Source organism: Drosophila erecta, unplaced genomic scaffold (assembly GCF_003286155.1).
Source record: "Drosophila erecta strain 14021-0224.00,06,07 unplaced genomic scaffold, DereRS2 tig00000092-arrow-pilon, whole genome shotgun sequence".
NCBI classification, from domain to species: Eukaryota; Metazoa; Arthropoda; class Insecta; order Diptera; family Drosophilidae; genus Drosophila; species Drosophila erecta.
Window position 1 is genome coordinate 9,991,691 of NW_020825207.1, and position 22,605 is coordinate 10,014,295.

Consider the following 22,605-nt stretch of genomic DNA (forward strand, 5'->3'; position numbering starts at 1 on the left):
ATTTGCTCAAATTGCTGACATTTATTAGGCAGGTTACGGCTCGAGCTCAGGTTACTTCGTAAAAAGTCACTTAGAAAATGAGATATGGGTTTTTCATCGATCCTCGGGACGCGCATCTGACTGGAAAAGCGTGTAATGACAAAATGTAATCAAAAATGTTATGTTTGCTGAAGCTCCTGGTAAGTTAAAAAATTAATCGGGAATATTTATCTGGGATTTATATTAAGGTCTTTATAATCTTAAGCTTATTTTCCCTACCGTCTGGTTGAAGGACCTTCTTTGTACAAAGGCTATCACACTTAATAACAAACTTTGACAATCATATCATGTATTTAAAATCTAGCGCGTTGCTTTATGTACTAGCGATGTAATTCAATTTGAAGGTAAATTATGCTCGGTATGTAAATTATTATATTTTCTTCACTTTCAAATCCTTTCCGTGCAATTGCCAATTATTCACGGCGGGGATTCCAGAATCAGCTATAAAGATAAATTCTAAGACTAAGGTGTGTCATATGTATATAATATATACATATATAAATATATATAAAAGTATAAATAAAAGTTATATGAAAGTGTTTAATTTCCTAAAAGGGGAAATACACATAGGTGAATTAATAATGCATATATTGCGACTATCTTTGATGAAGTTTCTATTCCCCCAAATAAACGATGTCCTAAACTTGCTTAGCAGTCTTGAATTTCCAGTGATTATAACTGAATAATACTTAGAAAATAGTTAAACCTTTTTTTAGTAGTTTTTGCGACGGGAGGAATACATTTCTGTTTTATAGGTGTGTTAAGCTCACTGTTTTAAATTAGAAGCGACTTGGAAACTGCAATAAATTCGAAAGAACGAGACTCGTTTCAATCACATTAAATTTCACAATGATTATCAATCGGCATTCCTGCTCGAAGCTTCTGTTTCTGATGGTTTGCCTGTGCTTGGCATTTAAGGCAAGTGAAATTGTATCAGTTGAAACAAGTAAATAAGGCCTGAACATTACAAAAGCTTGGTATTTAAGAAAACTATTTTTCGAGATAGTTTTTCAAATCAGTTCGCATGGGGGAGATAGCATTCGAGTATGGACTTATGAACGTTGCCTCGAATCTGATTACTCGCGATTCATTCGACCGATTCGCTGACTACTCTCCTAATTATGTAAGCGGCTTCCAATTGGGTGCCATGTAGCCTTATCAGCGTGCAAATATACCCGCACATTTGCCAACAGGTTGTACAACTGACAAGCTAATGCCTCTCGGACCCCGACTTCTGCCTCTCGAAGTGGATCCCAAACTGAATCAGAATCAGAAACTGAGACTGAAACTGAGACTGAAACTGAGACTGAGACGGAGACGGAGCTGGAAACTGAGACTTGGGAGATTCAGTCTCGAAAGCGATACTGGCGAGTGTGAACGTGTTTACTTGGGCTTCGATTGCAAGTACACAAACCAACTTTACGATGGCAATTACGCGGCTTTCCTGGTCGAAGCTGCTGTTTTTGTTTGCCTGGCTGTGTCTGGCATTGGATCCAAGTCGTGGAGCTCGAGTGGCCAGCGATCAGTTTGTGTTTCCCTCGGAGTCCAGGCCAAATGCCACAGCCATCCGCCTGGAGTCCAGACTTAGGGAAATCGAGCGGGAGATGGCGGAGGTGACCAGAGCCACCAATGTAAGCCTGCCAATCCTCAAAGAAATCAAAAAGGGCAGCCCGAGAACTACGGCTGCGGACAACAAGTCGCAGACTCCAGCAAATACTCCAAATGAGTCGAAAAACTTGACCGAAACCCGGAACAACTCGTCAGGGCAAGAGATCAAAATGAACGGAATACCCAGCATATCCAAAAATCTTACACATCCCTCCACCGAGTCCAAGATGATCACCTTCGGCAAGGAATCTGAGTCGGATAAGCCTGCTCCTTGGGATCAAACCAAAGCCAGCGCCGCTAGCAATTCCAGCAGTGTGGTCATTGGGCCCAGGATTGTCCTGGAAACAACGCGAATTTGTCCAGAGGGCACCACCCTGACTGTCAATGATCATTGCCGGAAGATTGCCTAGCCTGCAACTGAGCATTATTTGACAGTAGTTAAATAAATACGAGTATATTCAAAAGTATTAAGTGTAAGCGATCGTCTTGCAAATCATGTTTGTGTATCAGAGAGCCACGTTTGAAATAGCTGGGAGCCAAAATATTTGATTAAAGAAAAGTTTTACAAAATATACCGTTGACGCTCATTAATTTCTGTCAGTGTAGACTAGCTGAGATATATCTGAAAAGCTCAATGCTACTCTTCTGCTTTGTTTACGTTTTGTTTTTACGGGAGAGCTTGTGAGCTCCCCTGCCATTGTTATTGTGGTCCCCCAGCGATTTGCTCCCATCGTTTATCTGGTTTCGCTGGGAATGAAAATGTGAATGTGTTTGGAAAGATGATCGCCAGCCAGTTGCTTCCGCGCTCAGTCATCGCTGCTCCATCGTAGCAGACGAGCGTGCATCTCGCAGATAATGTTGTTACACTTAAGCCCATTGGTGCTGTGCATCCTGCCGCTGGCGGTCCTCCTCATCGAGGCAAGAACTCAGCCCAGTGGTGACGCTCGCATCGTGTTCCCAAAGGACGACGAGGAAACCAGCTATAGATTCACATATCCGAGCACGAACTCGATTACGACGACGACGACGACGACGACAGAAGAACCCGCATCCACAATAGCATCACGTGCGGAAAGCACCAACAGCTCAGAACAGATGAGCAGCGGATCGGAGGAGCTGGATAATGAAGGCACCACCATGCTGCCCGTCATAGACAACCGAATTCTGCTGGAGACGACCCGAAAGTGTAAGCCTGGCTTTGAGCTGTTCGGAAAACGTTGCAGAAAGCCGGCTTAGTCTGTAGACTCTAAGATTGATGTTAGTCAATAAAGTGATATTTGTATAGAGCTAGAGATTGATTGATGGTCAGATTGCTTTTTGGTGATTATTCAAAGCGATTTGAAGGCAGACAGAAATACCCATCAAAAACCCATTTGACAATTGTGGGAGAAACGCTCTGGGGAAATTTAGCGTCGTGTGAAACAAAGTAAATATTGTTTGCTGTGAGTCAGTGTCCAACTCAAACTATTCCCGGTGCATTCAGCTGCGTCCGTAATTCCCTGCTCCTCTGCTATGTAATTTGATGCCTTATCTGATGTCATGAACCTCGCTTATCAGCAGCTCAAAGTAAATACTGAGCTCGGTTAGATCGTCTATTCTCGACTCGACAATGCTGTTCAGTCTCTTTTGAATGTTTAACGCCGCCGGTGGTTCGCGTTGAAAATGTTTTCCCAGCTCTTATCTGTAAGGTTGGCCGTGTCACTGATCCTTTTAATCAGTGGACAATGGACTTCAGCTCGTCCCCAGAATCCGTACTATGTGGAAAACGGAGGACATGGTTACTCGTGAGTATATTATTTCAAAAAAGCCTTCAACTAGAATATCTCACCGAGATGGTGAAAGATTAATGTTTTAATTATTAATAATTTCCTTTTCTTTAGGCACCATCACCACCGCCATGGTCATCCCGGACATGGGCCAGGACATGGGCCAGGACTTGGCCCAGGATCCGCTGGACCACCTCCCTTTGCCTTCGGTCGCTTCCCACCGCCCCCTCCGTATTATCCAGAAAATCAACCATCTGGAGGTCGTCAACCGTATTATCCGAACGGTGGTGCAGTTCACGGACAAGCTGGCGGTCCATTTCACCAGCATGGAGCTGGTTTTCACAGAGGACAACAGGAATACCCGGACCCTGTAGGAGATTTTAACAGGGGACATCCAGGCCTCCAGCAACCCGGTGGAGATTTCAACAGGGGCCAACCAGGTTTTCAGCAGCCAGGCAGTGAGTTCAATAGAGCTCAACCTGAGGGAAGGGCGCCAGGTCGTCAACAACCAGGAAGCAATAATGAGTTACCCACCTACCCTCGAGGATTGGAAGGCGAGCAGCCGGGTGGCAATGCAAATACTCTGCAGCCTCGACCTGGCCAAAACTCTGGTGGATTCCAACAGCCAAATGAAAATCCAGGCGGATTCCCACAGCCAGGCCAAAGTTCGGGGGGGTTCCGGCAACCAGGCCAGAATTCTGGAGGCTTCCGGCAGCCAGGCCAGAATTCTGGAGGCTTCCAGCAGCCAGGCCAAAGTTCTGTAGGATTCCAACAGCCAGGCCAGAATTCTGGAGGATTCCAGCAGCCAGGCCAGAATTCTGGAGGATTCCAACAGCCAGGCCAGAATTCTGGAGAACTCCAACAGCCAGGCCAGAATTCTGGAGGATTCCGCCAGCCAGGATTCCAACAACCAGGCCAGAATTCTGGAGGATTCCGGCAGCCAGGATTCCAACAACCAGACCAGAATTCTGGAGAATTCCAACAACCAGGCCTCAACCAGGGACCGAACCAGGGACTTGGAACGTCTAATAAGCCCATACAACCACGTCCCGGAAGCGCAGATGAAGACTTCTCCGAATTTAACTTCCAGTCGCCCAAGACTTTGCAGCCTCGACCTGGTCAGGATCACGAAACTGGGGTCGCCGGCGAGGGGCAGACTATTCAACCGATTCCCGGCCAGCAGCAGCCTTCTGTGATCCAGCCTATTCCTGGGAAAGCGCAATCCCCCGACAATGTTGGCCAAAACATCAATGACCTCTTCAATACCCATGAGTTTTTGTCGCCCGATTTGAGCAAAGCACCTGGATCCAACAGAGATCCCAAGTCGGATGCTGAGGAAGCGGATCCAGAGATGGTTAATCAGCGCAGTCTCTTCGACCTGGATCCCAAGTGTCCTGAAGGACTCAAGGTTATGGCAGGACGTTGCAGGAAGGAAGCCTAGAGAATTCGCGAATGAAATTAAAATCTGAATAATACTGATTCATCTACACAAAACATATTTCATTGTGCCATTAAATCTGTCATTCTGTGTAATAATTCAGGCTGACATTTTTTGGGACATTTTTCTCTACTGATAAGGTTGTTTATGTAAGATTGGAAGTACAAATTTCCCAGAGATTACCTCAGAATGCTCTTTGGGAAAAAAGTGACTTACAAATAAATGAGTGCGCTAAAAGTTCGTACATAAGTAGATTACGTATGCCACTGTAACAACTTTTGATAATCACAAAATGTATTAATCAGCCATATGCAGTTATTGCAATCTTGAAATATATCAGTTAAGAAAACGTTATCTCTATAATATTGAATTACAGTTGTATAATTACAAAGCTGTCTGTAATTGATTACATTGGCTTATCAAGTTAATGGAATGCGTTTCGCCCTGTCAATTTTATCTTGAAGAGCAAATACATAACAGGGAGAATCCCCAAATAAAAGCTAGCTTTTTAGATCCTCGGGTAACATTAGTCTTCTAGCGATTGTAGTGCGAAGTCTGGAAATGCGTTGTCCGGAAATGGCGGTCCACCTTAGAAAATGGATGTATCTGATCACTTTGACGGCGATTCTTTTACTACTCCAAGTCGAAAAAAAGTGCTCTCCTGGTTTCCAACTGTATATAGATCGATGTCGAAAACCAGCCTAAAATGCCATAGGAGCTACGGATAAACTCTACCGAATATTTATTATTGAAAAATATTTCATCAGTGCCAACGTTTAGTTTTAATGAATCTGTATTCTTATAAAGAAACTAGATTTGTCAATATGTGTGCGAGAATTTCAAGTATTTATATAATTTATTTGTACGTTTAATTTCGTTTATTTAAGTATCAATAAAAGCACATTCTGGTATTGAACTTTAAGCCGATGGTTGCAGTTCGTCTTCCTAGGCAATCCTACGACACGTGTGATGTGGACCCGTGCGAACGTATCCCTTGGGACACTGCGATGGATCGATGTTGAAGATGCTCTGCACAAATATATCCGGGGATCCCGGTATGTCCGGCCTACTTATGGATACTTCGCTGGGTGGGTTCTTCGGAAGGGGCGGCATGGCCATCGCCATTGTCCACTGCCAGCTCAGCATAAGTAGGCCTACTACGATCAGCACGGATCTTGATAGCATTTTCGCGAGTTTCTCCAGGTGGCTCGACTCCTCACCTCCGGCTTGGGAACTGAGTTACTGAATCGAGCTGGGCTTATAGTTGCTAATTTCTCAGTCAAAAGCTGGCAAAGCTTCCATCGGAGGGCTTTCGGAGAGATTGCGAGAAGCAAAGCAACTCTCTCTGATCGTTTTTTAACTACAATTTCAAAAGTTGACCATATGCATTAGCATGTCCAGTAAACATTAGTTAGCCATCAGTACAATTTATATATGTACATATGCGGAGAAACTTGTATTTTAAAAACAAGCTCATGTTTAACATGAAGAAAAATATATACAAAACAATTGTAGTGCACAAATTTGCATATACATTTCTTTATAGTTTTAATTAATTCCTGTTCGCATTGATTTCATCATAGGAGATCATATGTATACAAAAATTAAGCTAAGAATGCTTCAAAATCAAAAACATGAATCATATTATATGATCTATATTAAATTAAATTCTATAATGTAAAACATGGCACATAAGCAATTATTGGCATATTTTTGATACGTCGCTGACTGAAATCACTATGCCTTCTGCAAGGGTATAAAAAGCTCTAAGCAACGGTAAGCTTTAAATGAAATCTTTAAGACAAATAGGTAAGCAATTCATTTTATTTTTAATTCACTTATTTGGCTCGGTTTCGAGCAACAATTAACTAATATGCACTCAGTCCGTGGTGGTTTGCTGAACAATATGGGTTTATCATCCGTAGTTATATCACTTTTCCGCGAATACCGCTCGTAACTGTTCTTGCTGGGCCTTCGCCGCCGCCTCCTTGGATTCCGCACCCTGGTTGACCGCCTTCCAGCCCAGCCAGCCGACGGTGTGGAGGACCAGGACAGCGATTCCGATCCGGACAGCTGGTCCGTATTTAAAGGAAGAGGCTGGGACTGCGTTTTTGGAACTATTCATAACAAAACCACTCCAACTGATCAACTGATTGCACGTGAATAAATAAGTGAGAGCGAAAGCTCTCAAAAGCTTTTTTAATATATTTTCAGGGCTACAGAACTTACGATCAATGGAATCAGTTCCAAATTAATACTTAGTGCATTAAAAAGTATTAGTACTAAAATACAGAAGAAAGAAAATGAAACCTAACAAAAGTAAGGATCCACAGCAAAGTATTTAATTCCCTTTCATACAAAACAAAAAAGCCAATTGAAGTTAACTTTTTCAAAATAGAATTATTGTTAAAAGAATAAAATTGTTTTACATAAAAACGCCCTAACTACCATGACTGCAAAAAAAAAAAAAACAAATAAAAATTCCTTCTGGCAGGGAATACAAACCCACACATAGCACAAAGGCAAATGGCAGAAAATAGAGGAGAACTTCGGGCTCAAATGGCACACAAAACGCTCGTATTACATAGCCAACGAGTCCTGCCGCAGGACGATCTCCGAGGGCCCAAGGATGGCAGCTGGTGCACACATATGTGTGTATGGAGTGGGTGTGGGAGTTTCACCTGGGCAGGTGAAAGATTGAAGCTGCAGGCGCCAGGAATTAGCATGTTATGTTTAACGCATTTTTGCACCTTCGGCATGTGTGTGCTGTGTGCGTTTAAACTGCTTTTCCGACTTTTCCAAAATATCCGACTTTCGCAGCGGCATGGGAAGAGCTACGTGGTGGCGCCCCCTAGCGACACATGTGCAAACAAGACATTGCTTTAACCCATTGTGGCTTATCCAGCAACAACATGGGCAAATCGAGAACAAGAGCTCAGCATTTTCCGCACATTTAATCGCATTTTGTTTGGGAGAATTGTTGAAAAGCTCACATGAATTTTAAACTGCGGTTGGAGCTGGTGCTTTTGGTCTGAGGTTTTCGAGGGTGTTGGGGGATTTTCGGGGACTTTCTTGAGCCGCTTACGTGTGAGTGCCATTGAATAATGCAGCCATTGCAGCTAAATTAAATTGAATTTAAGCTGCGACATTTAAAAATTTCATGAGCTCTGCCCACTCTCCATTTGCCTTCAAACACTAGATATTCCAAATATTCCAACCAGCCATTTGCAGCCACCCCACCCCTTGAAATTTCTTCGCAAGAAGAACCTCTTGCTGGGCTCATTAAATAGATGCCCGGTACGTGCTTCCATTTTGGGGCACATTTCATTAAGTGCACGTAAACGGCTGGCTGTCAACTAGCTGGGGGCGTGGTACCCCGCCCATACACCGAGCGACACACATGGGTAATTCCCAACGTAAACACTTTGGGAAAGCATGTCGCAAAGACATCAATTACGGCATCAGCCGCATTGCCATCAGCAGCAGCAGCATCATCATCATCATCGATTGGCCCGGGGATGATGATGATGATGATGTCAATTCGGGCCTCTAGGTGGCGCTGCCCCGACTGTGCTGTGCTTGCTTTTCCTTTTTCCCTCGGCTCCATTTTCCATTTCCCTTCGACTTCCTTCGCATCCCTTTAACCGCATTTCAAATGTGTTTTTATGTAAGCACTCAAAAAATACGACATTTGTAAGTGAACCGAAAGGGGGTACAGTGTGTTTCAAAATGTTATGCTACGCCCAGAATTATCTACAGTTCAGATATTGAGAGTAAAATTTAATATTCCATTTAGAGGTAATAAATACATTCCCTACAATTCTTATTGATCTTCCGATCACCATATATAACTTGCTTCATGAAACGCACTGTACCCTAACTGGCGCTCGTATTTGCTTTGCATTGCTTAAATAAATTTTCACTACGTGTTGTTCCGTGTTTGGCAATCGAAATGGCAAAAAACGAGGCCCCAGAGCAGAAGCAAATGGGACAGTTGACAACAACTAGGCAACCATTAATTGTTGTTGCGTGCAGCAGACAAGCTCCTCAAATATTTATGCACCATAGTCTTACGTATACGATTGTGAGCATCTCGAGGAAGTGGAGCAGTTCGCCAACCAAAACACGAACTCGAAAAAGTTCGCCAAGGACCTACTTGAAGGCACTTCCAAGTAGTCATCATCCACTAATTGGGTTCGTTGCATTAAGCCAAAAATCACGCCCTCGCTCAAGGACCATTCATATGCAGCATTGAGTAATTAGAGCCCCCAAACGCCCCCACAACCATTAGCGAAAATTGTATTACAAATTTGCAGTTTTTTCGACCACTCACTGCCAAGTCTTGAGCACGAAGCGCACTTGAAGCAACAAAAAGCGGAACTCTGTTTCCCACTAAAATGTTTTATAATTCTCGTGGGGTGGCGCCTGTGTCACCTTTAACGGACTGTCAACGTGCAACAAAAACACTTGAAACTGGCAACAAGCGGAGCGGCAAAAGGGTCGCCCCTCAAGTGCTGTTTTAATTGCTTTGCAGAGCACCAGCAGCAACAGTGTTTAGAGCAGGCGGAAACAACAATATTATTACTGCCTGGGGACCGAGAGGTTTACTGCTCTGCATATTCAATTATAGCAGTATTAAAAGTTACTATTTACTTGCAGTAGAATAGCTCCATTACGCAGGGTAACAAAATTTTCAATTAACAAATATTTATACTTTTAAAGCCCAAATGATTGTAAAAATACTATATAATCACATTTGAAAAGGCAACAATTTAGCATTGCATAATAAATACAGCACTTTCAATTATGTAGATAAATAAATGCTGTAACTGATGTCCAGTCCCGCACTGGTAGTAACATAAGCTCGTTCCATAATTAACTCAAATGCTGCTGATAACAACAAATGAAATGATTTGAAATGATGAAAATATTTTTCAGGAGAGAATTCATGTCTCCACAGAATTTAAATTGATTAGCTAAAAAGGGGGCACCACTCAGAATTCGCTCTATCCGTTTCTACCGAGCGATCATCGAAGCCCTGCGTCCCGAAAGATGCGAAGCACCAAAAGGACACTGGACAAATCCTCACGCTGCCGAATAGAACGATTCAACTCATCAACGCGGGTGCACTCAGCTTTCATCTAGTGTGAAAGTATGTGAAGACTGACTACAGAAATGATCCTGTGAAGTATAGTCTTACCTTTTCGTTGCCCAACCTGTGGATCTTGGTGCGCCGCAGGCCAGAACAAGTTGGGAATTATAAGAGCGTGCGCACGAACAAATTGAACAGCACGCGCGGCGATAAGTGAGCGATGTATCTGCTTGTGGATGGAGGGGGAGGGGGAGAATAGGTTCTTGTACGTTTCTTCTTCTTCTTGCTTGACAATCGTTGGCGAAGATCGGAAGAATAAAAATTTTGGCAATTAAGGGATAAAAAAAAAACTTGGCAGCGGTGGGATTCGAACCCACGCCTCCGAGGAGACTGGTGCCTTAAACCAGCGCCTTAGACCGCTCGGCCACGCTACCTCGATGGGGCGCATGTCCAATGCTCATGAATAGACGCTAGATAGCATCTGAGACGTTCTAACAAGACTGGCACATAAGAAGTAAATATATATGCCAGTGGAACTATTTTTATGGGCGCAACACCTTGTCTTTATTTTGCCACCCACACTGCTGCGCATATAAATGCTCTAATTTGGAGAAGAGTCAGAGAAGAGAATGTCAATCAAACGAAATCAATTTCTGGAGCAAGCCTTACTCCTTCGCCGCTCTGCTGCATTAAAATATTTATTATATGTATTTTGCAAAACTGTCAGCGTTTTTTCCTGGCAGCGTCAGCTCTGAAATGTGTTTAAAATTCAAATGAAAATGCGAATTTATGCGTGACAGGCGGTGGTCGTGGTCTCCTAGCTCACACATGCAACCGCAGCAACAATTTCTGGGCTTGGGCTGACTGGCGTCCCATTGTTGCAGCCATAAACTGAAGCCGGCATCGGAGTTGGGCAGAAGACTCCGCAATGAAATTAGAAAATTGCAATAAAAATCTTTGCACGGCACGAGAAGCAAAACAAAATAAAGTCTGCGGTTTCCATAAGGGTGCTGTCCGTAGCCGAAATAAGGGGTTGTGAGGCAGCATTTGTGGTTTCATTAAAATGCCACCGAAAAAGGGAGCAAAAAGTCGGAAGCCGCGTCAGCAATGGGAATATTTTGCCACACACGTGGATTTGTATACAAATTTAAAGGGGAGCGACATGGAAATAATTATAAAATTGTTAAATTTCCACTCCAGACAGCTGCTGGGAAAACACAAAAAATCACGTACAATCCGAGCGGACAGAGGTGAGTCATCTGAGACCGGCCAGGTAAAAACGCTAATGGAGTTAATTGTGGGCATTACCAAGAATGTTGGGCAGCTGGTATGTTGGAATCAAATTAAATTTCAAACAATTGACAAATTGAAATTCCACCGACACAAACAGAACAATAGCCGCATTCCGAGCGCTTTACTCGGTTAGGCGGATGTCCACTTAATATGCTCGCCGGCAAGGAGCAGTAAATGAAATGAATGACTAGACAAAATAGTTTTGTCAAGACCGCAGAGCTGCGAAATCACTTGGGACAATAAGGAGTAGTTGTGGAAGAAAAAAAATCTCCAAAGAAATGCTGAAATATACCACAATTTCAAAGTACAATTTTCCGCCAGAAGTCTGACTTTTCTCGTTGCTTTCTCGCTTTATCTCTTAATGAGTGTTGGACATGCGGCACATCGAGGTAGCGTGGCCGAGCGGTCTAAGGCGCTGGTTTAAGGCACCAGTCTCCTCGGAGGCGTGGGTTCGAATCCCACCGCTGCCAAGTTTTTTTTTTATCCCTTATTTGCCATAATTTTTATTCTTCCGATCTTCGCCAACGATTGTCAAGCAAGAAGAACAAGAAACGTACAAGAACCTATTCTCCCCCTCCCCCTCCTACGGACAGATACATCGCTCACTTATCGCCGCGCGTGCTGTTCAATTTGTTCGTGCGCACGCTCTTATAATTCCCAACTGGTTCTGGCCCGTAGCGCACCAAGATCCACAGGTTGGGCAGCGAAAAGTTAAGACTATACTTCACAGGATCATTTCTGTAGTCAGTCTTCACATACTTTCACACTAGATGAAAGCTGAGTGCACCCGCGTTGATGAGTTGAATCGTTCTATTCGGCAGCGTGAGGATTTGTCCAGTGTCCTTTTGGTGCTTCGCATCTTTCGGGACGCAGGGCTTCGATGATCGCTCGGTAGAAACGGATAGAGCGAATTCTGAGTGGTGCCCCCTTTTTTGCAAATCAATTTAAAATCAAATTCAATTATTTAAGTATTGCTTAGTTATTAGTATTTTATATTTCGTGAAGTTGGATTTCTGTCGTCTATGTATGTTTATGATATATGTTCCCAAATGTGAACAACAATCATATTCCCTTATTTTAATGGTCAGAAACTTCCTTGATAATTATTGCAGCCATTCATTTTTGGTTACGATTTGTATTATGACAAATTAAGTAGAGAGTGGTTGTGGGAATGCTGGCCTCTTTTGAATAGAGTTCTCTAGTTTCGTTATTCTGTTTGTGCATTCGGGGAAGTGCATTAAAAGTTTGGCTGCCAGGAGAATTGCGTTCTGCGTTCGGGGAGGTAACTCTTCGCTAACAACGTATTATTGGCAATATTTTATAAGCTTGCCAAGACCACCCTGCTTCCCTTGGAGTACCTATGTGTGTCGGCCCCCTGGTCCTTTGAAAAATTGGCATGTCGTTGTAACTTTTACCCGACTATGAGGAAAAAATAAAATCTCTTGGCACATAAGTTTTGTGCACGTTAAGTACTTTTTCATAACCATCGCAGTCGTTGCTGTTGTCTGGCTTTCGCCGGGGCAGAGATGGTGGAGAAGTGTTTTCCTATGCCTCGGGGGCATAATATGCATATGCAACGACAGAGGGGCAACAAATAATAGCGAATGGCAATAAAAAGTACGATACACATTGAGGGTAAAGCAGCAAAAGGAAACTTTAAATAGTTTCAGCTACTTTTTCGAGAGTTTTGCAAATGTGGCGGATGTGAGGGTGAAACTGCACCAATGTTAAATTACTTTTGGGGCCATTTTTTTCTTTTGCAGGGCTTTCGTTATTTTGTATTCCGTTTTGTGTAAAAGTTTGTGGCACTAAATTAAGCGATTACAAATGGCTATTCTTGATAATAGAAATTATAAATTGATATCAAGCAAAGTTGCCAACAAGTTGGTGCTGGAGGAAGCAAATTCTTAGGTAGTAAAAATAGAAAAAAAGGAAAATGAAATTTGTGGGAAAAAAAATAGGCACCTGGCTAGGAATCGAACCCGGTCCTCATGTCTCGTGGTTTGTAGCACTCAGCAATTAGTAGTGACAGCAAAAGTATGCAAGAATTTCTGTGCTGAGAACTTTACGATTATATCGCTTAAAATAAGTTTATTTGGATAAAGTTGCATAAACTCTGATGCTATTTGACATGGCAAGTACCGTTTTTTGTGAACTTTGCCCCGGCACTCGCCAGCCGATTTGCTTGCTCTGCACGTAGCGTCATTTTTGACATTTAATTATGGCCGCTGCCAACAGAGAAGTAAGATGTAAACTCGATTTCATGGCCCCGAACTTACAAAAGGTGATTCCATATTTCGTTTCTTGGGACTCTGGCAATGCGTGCTACGTGTGCATCTTGTACCTGTCTATTGTAGTTCCATATGCAAGCCACATGACCCAGCCATGCCCTCTGCACTGAGCGAAATTAAGTGAGGGCTGCGAGATAGAAATAGATATATATTGATTTGGTTTCACGCATTTCACGGACTTAATTTTATTTAATTTTCGCACTTTAAGCCACATTTCAGAAACAGCATTTTAGCTTGAATTCTTGTTTGGCAGTGTAGTCCTTCCTTCTTTTGGGTTGAACGTGCGTTGTCAAAACTGCCGCTTCATTTTTTTCCCATAAAACTGGGAATCTTCGTCCACTATTTTTTTTTTTTTTGGGAGTTCCTTCTCCACACCATTTTTCCAGCTTTGCAGCTGGACAACTTTGTGTGTGTCCTGGCGATTTATGAAAAAAGAAACAGCAGCAGGACGAGTAGAGCGTCGCACGTGATGTGAAATGGCAAAGGATTTGCCGCGGGAGCCGGCCGGCCAACAGGGGAGTGCACTGGACAATGGCGTCTAAATTAATTATCAAGGATAACAGCGTGAAAGGTTCAGCGACGCTGCATTGTCTCCTGGCTCCTAATTCAATTACGACAGCTGGCGGCGTGGTGGGGGCAAATTAAAAAAGGCTTAGGCCAGAGTTAATACGGACTTAAGCGGGGTAATTAAAAGCCAAAGCTGCAATTGCATTCGGGAAATGTCTTAACTCACAGCGGCTTCCAGCCCCATTTTGAAAACGAGGGGGGGTGGCTTTTCGCAGCCCCCTGCCCTCCTTGGCTGCCGGAAAATCACGAACTGCAAATCTCTTGAGAATAATTTGAAACATAGAACAGCCCGAGGAGCTGGAGAGAAAAGCCAAAAGACGATGCCGCCGAATCCCTTCCACATTAAAATATGATGAGCTCGTGAAGGCAACGGCACAAATGAAAACGAAGTTAATAAAAAAGGTTGTAAAGGGAGGAGGGGCCGTACCAGGTGAGTCTCAGGTGTCTGCGGAGGGTGTCCAAAAAATAATCAACATAAAAAAGAAAATTATTTGCAATATTATCAAGCTACAAAAGTTACAAGACAGACAACAGTGGAAAGCCAAACGAAGAAATGAAAATGCTGGCCATGAGAATAAAAACCGAAATGAAAACATGCCAAGGCAGTCGGAAAAACCTGGTGGAATTGAATACCAAAGATGAAGATAAATAGCGGAAGCAATGGATAACTTATAACAGTGAAAACAGTATTGGCTATTAAATACATCTATAAGGTAATCGTTTTGTTAAGATATTCTGTTTTAAAAAAGTGATTAAAATGGCTTTACAAATCGCTTAATTTTAAGAAATGGTTCAGTTGAACATAAAACCAATTTTATTTTAATTTTAAGTTAGTTAAATTTCCGAATTCTCCCACTGTTTAATTCCAGATAGCCTTTCACAGAACGTTTTCTCCACTTCAACTTCGCAGCTGCAGTCCCTTCGAGTTTTGTAATTGGGGTTAGGTCCAGCCATAAACCCCCGGCCGTTTAATAACAACAAAACCAAATAAACCAGCAAAACTGCGATGCAAATTAAATTTGATTTTAATCAAGCAGAGCCAGGGACTCATGTATTTTCCATGCGGGGGCCGACTCACAAGGCCGTGTTCAACAAGCAAATCAATTAAAGGGCTGCGCCTCGAGCGTCAAACAAAAGGCAAAAGTCAAGACTTTCGATACGAATTCGACCTCAAACGAAGTCATCACTTGACCACTTTGGAAGACAATGGGACTAGCGATGCATTAGGCAAACAAAAGCAAATAGTCGAAACGTGATCAAAGTTTTTCCATTCAAGTTATGGCTTGTGCATCCAAAGCTGGCGGACAACCAACCGGTTCGATGCGGCCGGATTCATCGATCAACTCATTGGTGAGCGCTTGAAGATCAGCCCACAGATCAAGTTCAAAGTCATTTGGGTCTGGTGGTGCTTCCGTTGCCGCCGGCATGAGTTGGCCACGCAGTTTTGGGCATATAAAAGCCATTGGAGATCACCGCATCCACAGCACACATCTTTCGTTGAGCGCAGTCTAAACACTTGAAATCATGGTGAGTTGCCTGCTCTTGGTCTTGTCTGTACCAAATATTTACCATCAACTTTGTTTGTTACGATATGTTTATTGAACATGCATTTTTTATTTTATACATGTTCAGAAATTCCTGATCATTGCCATCGCCTTCCTGGCCTGCGCCTTCGCCGATGTCTCGGAGCTATCTGGCTACGACTACCAGCAGCCAGCTCCTGCTCCCGTGGAAACCTACATCCCACCAGCACCTCTCCCAGTTGCTCCCGTCGAGACCTACATCCCACCTGCACCACCTGTACCCGAGTACATCCCGCCCGCTCCTGTCCAGGCGGAGGAGCCCATCATCGAGGAGATCGAGCAGCCCGCCCAGGACGGATATCGCTACAAGACCGTCCGCCGCCGCGTCTTCCGCCACCGCAACTAAGTTGAATGCCATTTGTTATTGTTGATTTGTTGACTCGAGTGCGATTGTGGAATACCATCTTCAGAAATTCACTTGCAGAGTAAATAACTGAAAAATTATGCATTGTCTTGTACTTCTTTGGTCGTTGTCAAAGTTTAGTTAACAGGAAAATATACCGCCACCTTGATACTTATACAAAAATCCCAAAATCTTATTTGCAAGTTTGCAAGAAAATCTTACCATAGTCCAGAGTTACTAAAAACAGTTCATTCAGAACAGCACAAACTTATTTCAAGTTCAAATAATTCGATGTATGGAAGGACAGTTTTTAAATTCAATCGCCTTATCAACAGGTTCCCATCGGCCAAGTTCCCAAGTTCAATTTGCAAAGCCAAAGTCGCCATTTGAATGGGGTTTTCTTGGCGATAGCCATCACCCCCTCTGCCGTTTTCCCGTCATCCAACCCTCTTTAACCCCGACCAACCCACAAAGGCCTAAACAAACCGCTCAAGGACAAACACATGTTCGGGCCAACACTGGCATTCCAATGGTTTCTCTTCCCCTTTCGAAAGTCTGGCAGTAAAAAGGTCAAACCGTCGACTAGACCAATTTGACTTAACCAAAAATTGCTGAAACATTCAATGAGCAGGGACAAAAAGTGCTGCCCCTTTCCCGGCTATCGATTGGCCCCAGCCAAAGCAAACAAATCCTCGATTACAAAATCAAACAGAGCACAAAAACAAAGGATGCCGAAATGGAAAAAATGTTTGCCCATAATGCAAAATGGGGAAATATGCGAATTCAATAAGCTGCGAGCGGTTGCTTGGTTGGCTGCTTGGCTGGTTGGCTGGACAGAAAGGGAGATTGGAGATGGGAGTTGGGAGTTGGCGACAGGGACATGTGGCTGAGCAGGACACCTCCGCCTCCGCCTCCACCTCCATCTCCTACCATATTTGCTCCGTCTTCCGACGACGGCCCTTACAAGTCATTTGGGCCAATTGCTGTTGACTCTGCGCTCTAAGGCGAATTTCCGCTGCCAAGTCGAGTTCACATATTTTGCACTCACTTTATGCTGATGACATGCAAGTGGCAAAAATTATTTGCGCTCGTGCATTTGGCGACCAACTTTCCACGTCTCCGGACCAGCCAAAGGCGAATAATGAGCAGCAAACAAGCTGTGGAAATCAGCAAGCTATGGGCCAGACACTGAGCGAAATTCTAGCAAAATGTAAAATAATGCAAAATTCTAAAATATTGCAATGTACGGCTCCGTTAAAAAAAATCGAGTGCTAGAAAACCAATTATGTTTGAAATATAGGTTTTGAACATGGATTCGATTTCGCCCAGTGCATGCGAGAGCGGGACAGGACTCAGACCTCAGACTACAGGAGCATGAGGAAAAATGCCGCCCGACGGCAGACAGCTCCCATTTCCATTTCCATCGTCCTCTTTGTCGTGACATACGGAAAATTCCCCACGGAGTCTATCAACAGTTGATAAAGCAAAATGTGCGTAGAGGCAGCCGGAGCAATGGAAGGACCCTGGATGGCATTCTTTTCCTTTTTGGTATGTACATAAGTTTATTATTTTGAAGGTAATTGGATTTGTGTTGCAGCAGTCAAGAAGTCGCCGCAGCATAATAAGAAAATATAGTTGAGGACATTGAACTTGGGGGCGCGACAATCCCAACATATGCTCCAGTGCCCGAGGAATCGCCGCTGGCCGGGGAGTCCATCCACTGGACACCGCACATTGGCCATTGTTTGCACTCGTAATTGTTTTCCTAATGGATAAAGTCTATAAATTTCTGCGCCCGACGCGCGGCCAAATGCGAAATATGTCACGAATGTTAAGCGTTTTATAAACGACTCCGATGCGGCTACAGAGCCGGAATGCCGAGGATTTATCGATGTTGGCCACTCAGCGGGTCCAAGAAATGGCCAGCGGATTGCAGTTGCCAGGCGGACGGAGTCCGATGCCGATGCACTTGCCAGTGACTCGTAAATTAAGATGTAGATGGAGTCCCTACTTTTCCAATTGTCTGAGGGTGCGGGCTTTTCTTCGCTTTGAAATGGAAACTAAGACTTGTACGGTGATAAAAGTGAAACATTGAATTTTAATTTTGTGACAACTTATTCGTCGTTGAATGGCGGCTGATGAATGCCGAGAATTCGGGACACGTTTTCCTTGTAAATCTGAGCTCTGTTGGGCGCATTATCTTTCTCCTGCTTATCGACGCGTACTTTCCTTAGTCGATCGTGGGCTATTGGGAACGACAATCCGTCACCACGACTGGAGAAGATGGGCAAGGGCCAGAGGTACCACTTGTCGCCATAAAGCTCTCGCAAATTGGCAAAACAGCCCAAATTGAAACCACTATTGCTCTTGCCGCCAGCGAAGAAGTATGTATGATAGGCCGATTCCATGGTGGTGCGATTTCGAGATACGTGTATCAAGCTGACAATGTACATGATCAGGGTGAATATGTTGAAGAGAATGCATACCAAGTACTGCAGAACGTTCCAGGAATGCTGATCCTTCAAGTGAGTCAGCTCAAAGTCGCAGATAAGGTACAAGTCATAGACCATCACGCAGAGCAGATAAAAGCAATAGAGCTCAGCGTAAAACAGGAAGAGCATGAAGTACTTGAAGTTGTGAAAGTGGACGCAGTTCACTATCCAAGGGCAGTGGTGGTCCATTTTCAGGACACACATGTGGCAGGTGCGACAGTGATGAGCTCTATCTGGCTTGATCAACCAGCAAGTCTTGCAATATCGCACTAGTCCATCGCTGGTGCAGGTGGCAATGGGCAAATTTCTTGCTGCAAAACTAAGGACTCGAGCTGCTCCCTCTGCTCCGTCGTTTCGCCTCAATCTGTCCACATCCTCGGCAGATAGTTTCCATTGCTCGGGAATCCTCACTGGAGCCACGAATATGCACCGAAACCATGTCCACAAGAACATGAGCAGCAGCCAGTGGTAGAAAAAGAGCAGGAGCCCCTTGGTCAAGTAGTCCGACACTCTCTTCATGCAGATCTGGTAGACCATTACGTGGTAGGACCATACCAAGGCGCCCAGGATTATGAGCGCTGGCAGCCACCTGGCCAAGCAACAGGGTACTCTTCTGCGTCCACCATGGCCTTCCCTAATCAGGCACATTCTGGAAAGGCTCCTCCCCTCCGGTGGCACTAATGTTCTGATCCCTTTGCGGGCACATGTTGCCCATGTTGTGTTTTCGACGACTTTTGCCAGCCTACTTAATTTATCTAACATAGAAGAACTACCTATAATTTAAAGCAGCAAATTCGTGACCTAACAACTTGCAATTCCAGGTAATAGAGACTTTGTGCTGTTTTATCATTTATTTCTTCTTCAAACTTTAAAGAAAACATCAACTGATACCTCGCAAATGATCTCTGCGTACGGCCTATCACATTAGTCAACAATTGGGAGTCACGCACTTAGTTGCGGTGGCGGAAGACGCGGCGGCGGACGGTCTTGTAGCGGTAGCCGTCCTGGGCGGGCTGCTCGATCTCCTCGATGATGGGCTCCTCGGCCTGGACAGGAGCGGGCGGGATGTAGGCGGGGGCGGGGGCAGGTGCTGGTGGGATGTAGGTCTCCACGGGAGCAACTGGGGCAGGTGCTGGCGGGATGTAGGTGTTCTTGGGCGCCGGTGGCGGTGGTGGCGGTGGGGGTGGGATGTAGGCCTTGGCAGGTGCGGCTGGGGGCGGAATATAGGTGTTCTTGGGCGCTGGCGGGGGTGGCGGTGGCGGTGGGGGAATGTAGCTCTTCACAGGCGCCGGCGGAGCGGGGTAGTCGTATCCTCCGGCAGCCAGCTCCGAGACATCGGCGTAGGCGCAGGCCAGGAAGGCGATGGCAATGACCAGGAATTTCTAGGATGGAAATGGAAATGGTAACCCACAGTATGAGATTATCCTTAAGGCACTGTAATCCGCGCACTTACCATCTTAGGGAGATGGGCTTGTTGCTGCTTGGATCGCAAGTTGATTTGTGCTGCTGAGCTCGAAGTGTGACCACGGTTTTTATAGCTCATTGTTTTGTGGGGCTGCGGGTCAACCGGAGCCAAATTAATTGCACGATGCCCCATGATACATGGGGGTCTTCACCTCACTCGAAAAAGTCGGAAGACAACCGATACCAAACACACGACAACGAGCCTCCAATGCCAAGGCGGTTTGACGGGTTTTCTGGTTTCGTTTTCGGCTTTCGGCTTTCGTTTTGAGTTTTAGTTTTTAGTTTTTAGTTTTTGTTTCCAAAGCGTATTATCGCTGCTTTGACTGGGCCAACTTTTTGTTTCAGTCTGCAGATGCTGCAGATGCTTCTTTAATTAGATCGAACCAACCTATTGTTGCTGCTGTTTAATGGTTTAATTTGCTTTTTGTCATTTTGGTTTTGTTTGCCAACTTGATGAATGGTCGTGGGTCACACGCAAGATTGGCTTGGGCTTATGTTTTAATAATCATTTTAATTCGCTTGGATTATTTTTTCTGTTTTCTGTTTTCGGTTCTCTGGCTTCTTTTTGAAGCGCTGCGAAATATTCGCCGTCGGGACTATAAAGTCGTTTCAAGTTTGTGCCAAAATTAATTTCAATTTGCTTAGATTATGTTGATCTTGAAAATGTCTGGCTTAATTAATTACTCAGCTCCGGATAGACTCTGCTTCTGGCAAACACCTGGCAAATAATATATTATATTTTTACGTCGCATCACTTGGCTGGCAGATGATGAACACGTTTTCGGGTGGTGCACATAAATAGCCAGAGATGTGATTGCTAAAAAGCCAAAAATGCTTATCTATGAAGCTGGTCTTGTGTGTTTTGGTTTCTAGTCTAATGGGATTTACTCTTTATATTCTTTATATTTATATTTATATATTTTTGTATCACATTTTCCTTGACTTCTTGTACTTCTGCATCACATTTTCCTTGAGTTTTTGATGTTTTATGTTTGCTTAATTACTATTTCTTAGGTGCAATTTTATACCTGGAAATCAAATCAATTTCTAAGAGCTTCAAGTCGAGCCTTAAACAACAAAGGCTAACTGAAACTGGTATAAGAAATGTGAAGGAAAAGGATATAGTGCCTAGATTAATGTTGATACACATATGATATGATATGATGGACTTTAAAGACAAACACAATTTAGATTTAGATAGTAACTTTTTTCTTTTTATTTAATGAACTTCCTACTGGCGGGGATCTCCGCTAGAGCAGCTCTTTAGCGACGACGACGGATCACACGGCGGACGGTCTTGTAACGGTAGCCATCGGCGGACACGGGCTCGATTTCCTCCAGAGCGGGCTGAGGGGCCAGGACGGGAACGGGGGCGGGAGCGGGAGCGACCTTGATGGGCAGGGGAGCCGGGGCTGGGATGCTCACGGGTGCGGGGGGAATGTAGGTGTTCACGGGTGCGGGGGCAACCTTGATGGGGGCGGGAGCGGGGATGGCAACTGGAGCGGGAGCTGGAGCTGGAGCCGGCGCGGGGGGAATGTAGGTGTTCACGGGCGCAGGAGCGGGAGCGGGAATGGCCACGGGAGCGGGAATGGCCACGGGAGCGGGTGCTGGGGCGGGAACCTCAATCTGGATGGGAGCTGGCGCCGGCGCGGGGGGAATGTAGGTTCTCACGGGAGCGGGGGCAACCTTGATGGGTGCGGGAGCGACCACGGGCAGCGGAGCTGGCTGAGCATAGTTGTAGCCCGACAGATGGGACACATCGGCGTGGGCAACGGCCAGGAGGGCGACGGCGACAACCAGGAATTTCTGCAAAATAATTCACCAAGTTAGTCAGCAGGACTCATGGCATTGCCTTTCGATTTCATACTTACCATTTTGGATGTATGTTACTTGGAACGTGGACGTTTCTAGTATGGTTTGGATTCATCTGCCAGGTTGTATTTATATCAAAGCTGGGCGCGGTGCAAAAGCGAAAAATAAACATTAATACGAGCGAAGAAGTGCGGATATCACAGTCTCTTAATAACACAGAAACCAGAATTTTACGAGCCACGCCAATGATCAACTGTGATACCCTACGCTCACCAGGAGCAGTTGTTTCGACCGACGCTCACCTAGTTGTGCATCATTTTGTGTAGAGCAAGACGACAGTCCGTCTAGTTCGACTCGTACTTGCTTGTTTTGCCATTGTCTTCATTTAAATATCATTTGCATAAAACATTAGTGCCTTAGTGTATCAAATTGAACTGCCAAAAATAAAGCTGCTCGAAAACTGGAAACCAACTCTCTGGCTTTTGGCAATAAAGGCCTACAGCCCACGGATTGTTTTGTCTACAAGCGCCAGACGATTGGCGAGTTCAGGCGGTCATTAATCTGCTTGATTAGCTAAGATAAGTTGGCTAAAAACAAAAGCGTTTTGCCTAATTACACGGGGAAAAAGGCCTCGTTGTCTTTAATCAATCTACTCAATGTTTCTCTTGTAGTCATCACCAAATTATAAGTTTAAAGATACATTTCAAGACAAAATCTACCTACCCTTTTTCTCCCAGTGCTATTTTAAAGCCCGACCAGATGGCAGGGAATCTCCGAAATTAGCAAGCGGTAGCTGCTTCGATCGGGTCAAAAGTTG

At 44.5% G+C, this 22,605-nt stretch overlaps 9 protein-coding genes and 4 non-coding genes across 14 annotated transcripts; 6 read left to right on the forward strand and 7 right to left on the reverse strand.

The window, feature by feature from the left end:
- The first annotated feature begins 1,381 nt into the window (after positions 1–1,381).
- LOC6548035 lies at positions 1,382–2,224 on the forward strand. Its single transcript, XM_001975212.3, has one exon. It carries the CDS (start codon positions 1,464–1,466, stop codon positions 2,055–2,057), a length of 594 nt encoding a protein of 197 aa, XP_001975248.1. The 5' UTR covers positions 1,382–1,463; the 3' UTR covers positions 2,058–2,224.
- A 178-nt stretch (positions 2,225–2,402) lies between these two features.
- Positions 2,403–2,941, forward strand: LOC6548034. Its single transcript, XM_001975211.3, has one exon. The coding sequence runs from the start codon at positions 2,503–2,505 to the stop codon at positions 2,881–2,883; it is 381 nt and encodes a 126-aa protein (XP_001975247.1). The 5' UTR covers positions 2,403–2,502; the 3' UTR covers positions 2,884–2,941.
- Positions 2,942–3,073: 132 nt separating this feature from the next.
- LOC6548033 (glutenin, high molecular weight subunit DX5) lies at positions 3,074–5,350 on the forward strand. Of its 2 annotated transcripts, XM_026980249.1 has the most exons (3): positions 3,076–3,431; positions 3,528–4,192; positions 4,328–5,350. In XM_026980249.1, the coding sequence occupies exons 1-3, from the start codon at positions 3,310–3,312 to the stop codon at positions 4,852–4,854; spliced, it is 1,314 nt and encodes a 437-aa protein (XP_026836050.1). In that variant the 5' UTR covers positions 3,076–3,309; the 3' UTR covers positions 4,855–5,350. The 2 variants fall into 2 exon arrangements, with proteins under 2 accessions (XP_001975246.1, XP_026836050.1); XM_001975210.3 differs by having other exon boundaries at positions 3,074–3,431; positions 3,528–5,350.
- A 324-nt stretch (positions 5,351–5,674) lies between these two features.
- LOC6548032 lies at positions 5,675–6,123 on the reverse strand. Its single transcript, XM_001975209.3, has one exon. The coding sequence runs from the start codon at positions 6,034–6,036 to the stop codon at positions 5,797–5,799; it is 240 nt and encodes a 79-aa protein (XP_001975245.1). The 5' UTR covers positions 6,037–6,123; the 3' UTR covers positions 5,675–5,796.
- A 534-nt stretch (positions 6,124–6,657) lies between these two features.
- Positions 6,658–7,061, reverse strand: LOC26526816. Its single transcript, XM_015157375.2, has one exon. The coding sequence runs from the start codon at positions 6,974–6,976 to the stop codon at positions 6,782–6,784; it is 195 nt and encodes a 64-aa protein (XP_015012861.1). The 5' UTR covers positions 6,977–7,061; the 3' UTR covers positions 6,658–6,781.
- Positions 7,062–9,840: 2,779 nt separating this feature from the next.
- Positions 9,841–10,049, reverse strand: LOC6548031. Its single transcript, XR_046712.2, has one exon. It is a non-coding gene; the product is annotated as a small nucleolar RNA U3 (small nucleolar RNA).
- Positions 10,050–10,295: 246 nt separating this feature from the next.
- On the reverse strand, positions 10,296–10,377 carry Trnal-aag. The gene has a single exon. It is a non-coding gene; the product is annotated as a tRNA-Leu (tRNA).
- A 1,247-nt stretch (positions 10,378–11,624) lies between these two features.
- On the forward strand, positions 11,625–11,706 carry Trnal-aag. The gene has a single exon. It is a non-coding gene; the product is annotated as a tRNA-Leu (tRNA).
- Positions 11,707–11,949: 243 nt separating this feature from the next.
- On the forward strand, positions 11,950–12,158 carry LOC6548028. The gene has a single exon (XR_046711.2). It is a non-coding gene; the product is annotated as a small nucleolar RNA U3 (small nucleolar RNA).
- A 3,363-nt stretch (positions 12,159–15,521) lies between these two features.
- Positions 15,522–16,203, forward strand: LOC6548027 (leucine-rich repeat extensin-like protein 5). Its single transcript, XM_001975208.3, has 2 exons — positions 15,522–15,621; positions 15,727–16,203. Exons 1-2 carry the CDS (start codon positions 15,619–15,621, stop codon positions 16,021–16,023), a joined length of 300 nt encoding a protein of 99 aa, XP_001975244.1. The 5' UTR covers positions 15,522–15,618; the 3' UTR covers positions 16,024–16,203.
- A 1,482-nt stretch (positions 16,204–17,685) lies between these two features.
- Positions 17,686–19,243, reverse strand: LOC6548049 (palmitoyltransferase ZDHHC15). The gene has a single exon (XM_001975207.3). It carries the CDS (start codon positions 19,158–19,160, stop codon positions 18,135–18,137), a length of 1,026 nt encoding a protein of 341 aa, XP_001975243.1. The 5' UTR covers positions 19,161–19,243; the 3' UTR covers positions 17,686–18,134.
- Positions 19,244–19,348: 105 nt separating this feature from the next.
- Positions 19,349–20,060, reverse strand: LOC6548048 (leucine-rich repeat extensin-like protein 3). Its single transcript, XM_001975206.3, has 2 exons — positions 19,966–20,060; positions 19,349–19,894 (listed from the first exon to the last, which is right to left on the reverse strand). The coding sequence occupies exons 1-2, from the start codon at positions 20,053–20,055 to the stop codon at positions 19,463–19,465; spliced, it is 522 nt and encodes a 173-aa protein (XP_001975242.3). The 5' UTR covers positions 20,056–20,060; the 3' UTR covers positions 19,349–19,462.
- A 1,108-nt stretch (positions 20,061–21,168) lies between these two features.
- Positions 21,169–21,943, reverse strand: LOC6548047 (skin secretory protein xP2). The gene is made up of 2 exons (XM_001975205.3): positions 21,848–21,943; positions 21,169–21,782 (listed from the first exon to the last, which is right to left on the reverse strand). The coding sequence occupies exons 1-2, from the start codon at positions 21,848–21,850 to the stop codon at positions 21,240–21,242; spliced, it is 546 nt and encodes a 181-aa protein (XP_001975241.1). The 5' UTR covers positions 21,851–21,943; the 3' UTR covers positions 21,169–21,239.
- Positions 21,944–22,605: the final 662 nt, after the last annotated feature.

Excerpts from the sequence above, each read along its gene's own strand:
- LOC26526816 (XM_015157375.2), bottom strand. The coding sequence starts at position 6,976 with ATGAATAGTTCCAAAAACGCAGTCCCAGCCTCTTCCTTTAAATACGGA.
- LOC6548033 (XM_001975210.3), top strand. The coding sequence starts at position 3,310 with ATGTTTTCCCAGCTCTTATCTGTAAGGTTGGCCGTGTCACTGATCCTT. Across the intron at positions 3,432-3,527 it reads AACGGAGGACATGGTTACTC|GCACCATCACCACCGCCATG; the intron begins GTGAGTATATTA and ends CCTTTTCTTTAG.
- LOC6548049 (XM_001975207.3), bottom strand. The coding sequence starts at position 19,160 with ATGTGCCTGATTAGGGAAGGCCATGGTGGACGCAGAAGAGTACCCTGT.
- LOC6548032 (XM_001975209.3), bottom strand. The coding sequence starts at position 6,036 with ATGCTATCAAGATCCGTGCTGATCGTAGTAGGCCTACTTATGCTGAGC.
- LOC6548034 (XM_001975211.3), top strand. The coding sequence starts at position 2,503 with ATGTTGTTACACTTAAGCCCATTGGTGCTGTGCATCCTGCCGCTGGCG.
- LOC6548035 (XM_001975212.3), top strand. The coding sequence starts at position 1,464 with ATGGCAATTACGCGGCTTTCCTGGTCGAAGCTGCTGTTTTTGTTTGCC.
- LOC6548048 (XM_001975206.3), bottom strand. The coding sequence starts at position 20,055 with ATGAGCTATAAAAACCGTGGTCACACTTCGAGCTCAGCAGCACAAATC. Across the intron at positions 19,895-19,965 it reads AAGCCCATCTCCCTAAGATG|AAATTCCTGGTCATTGCCAT; the intron begins GTAAGTGCGCGG and ends TTTCCATCCTAG.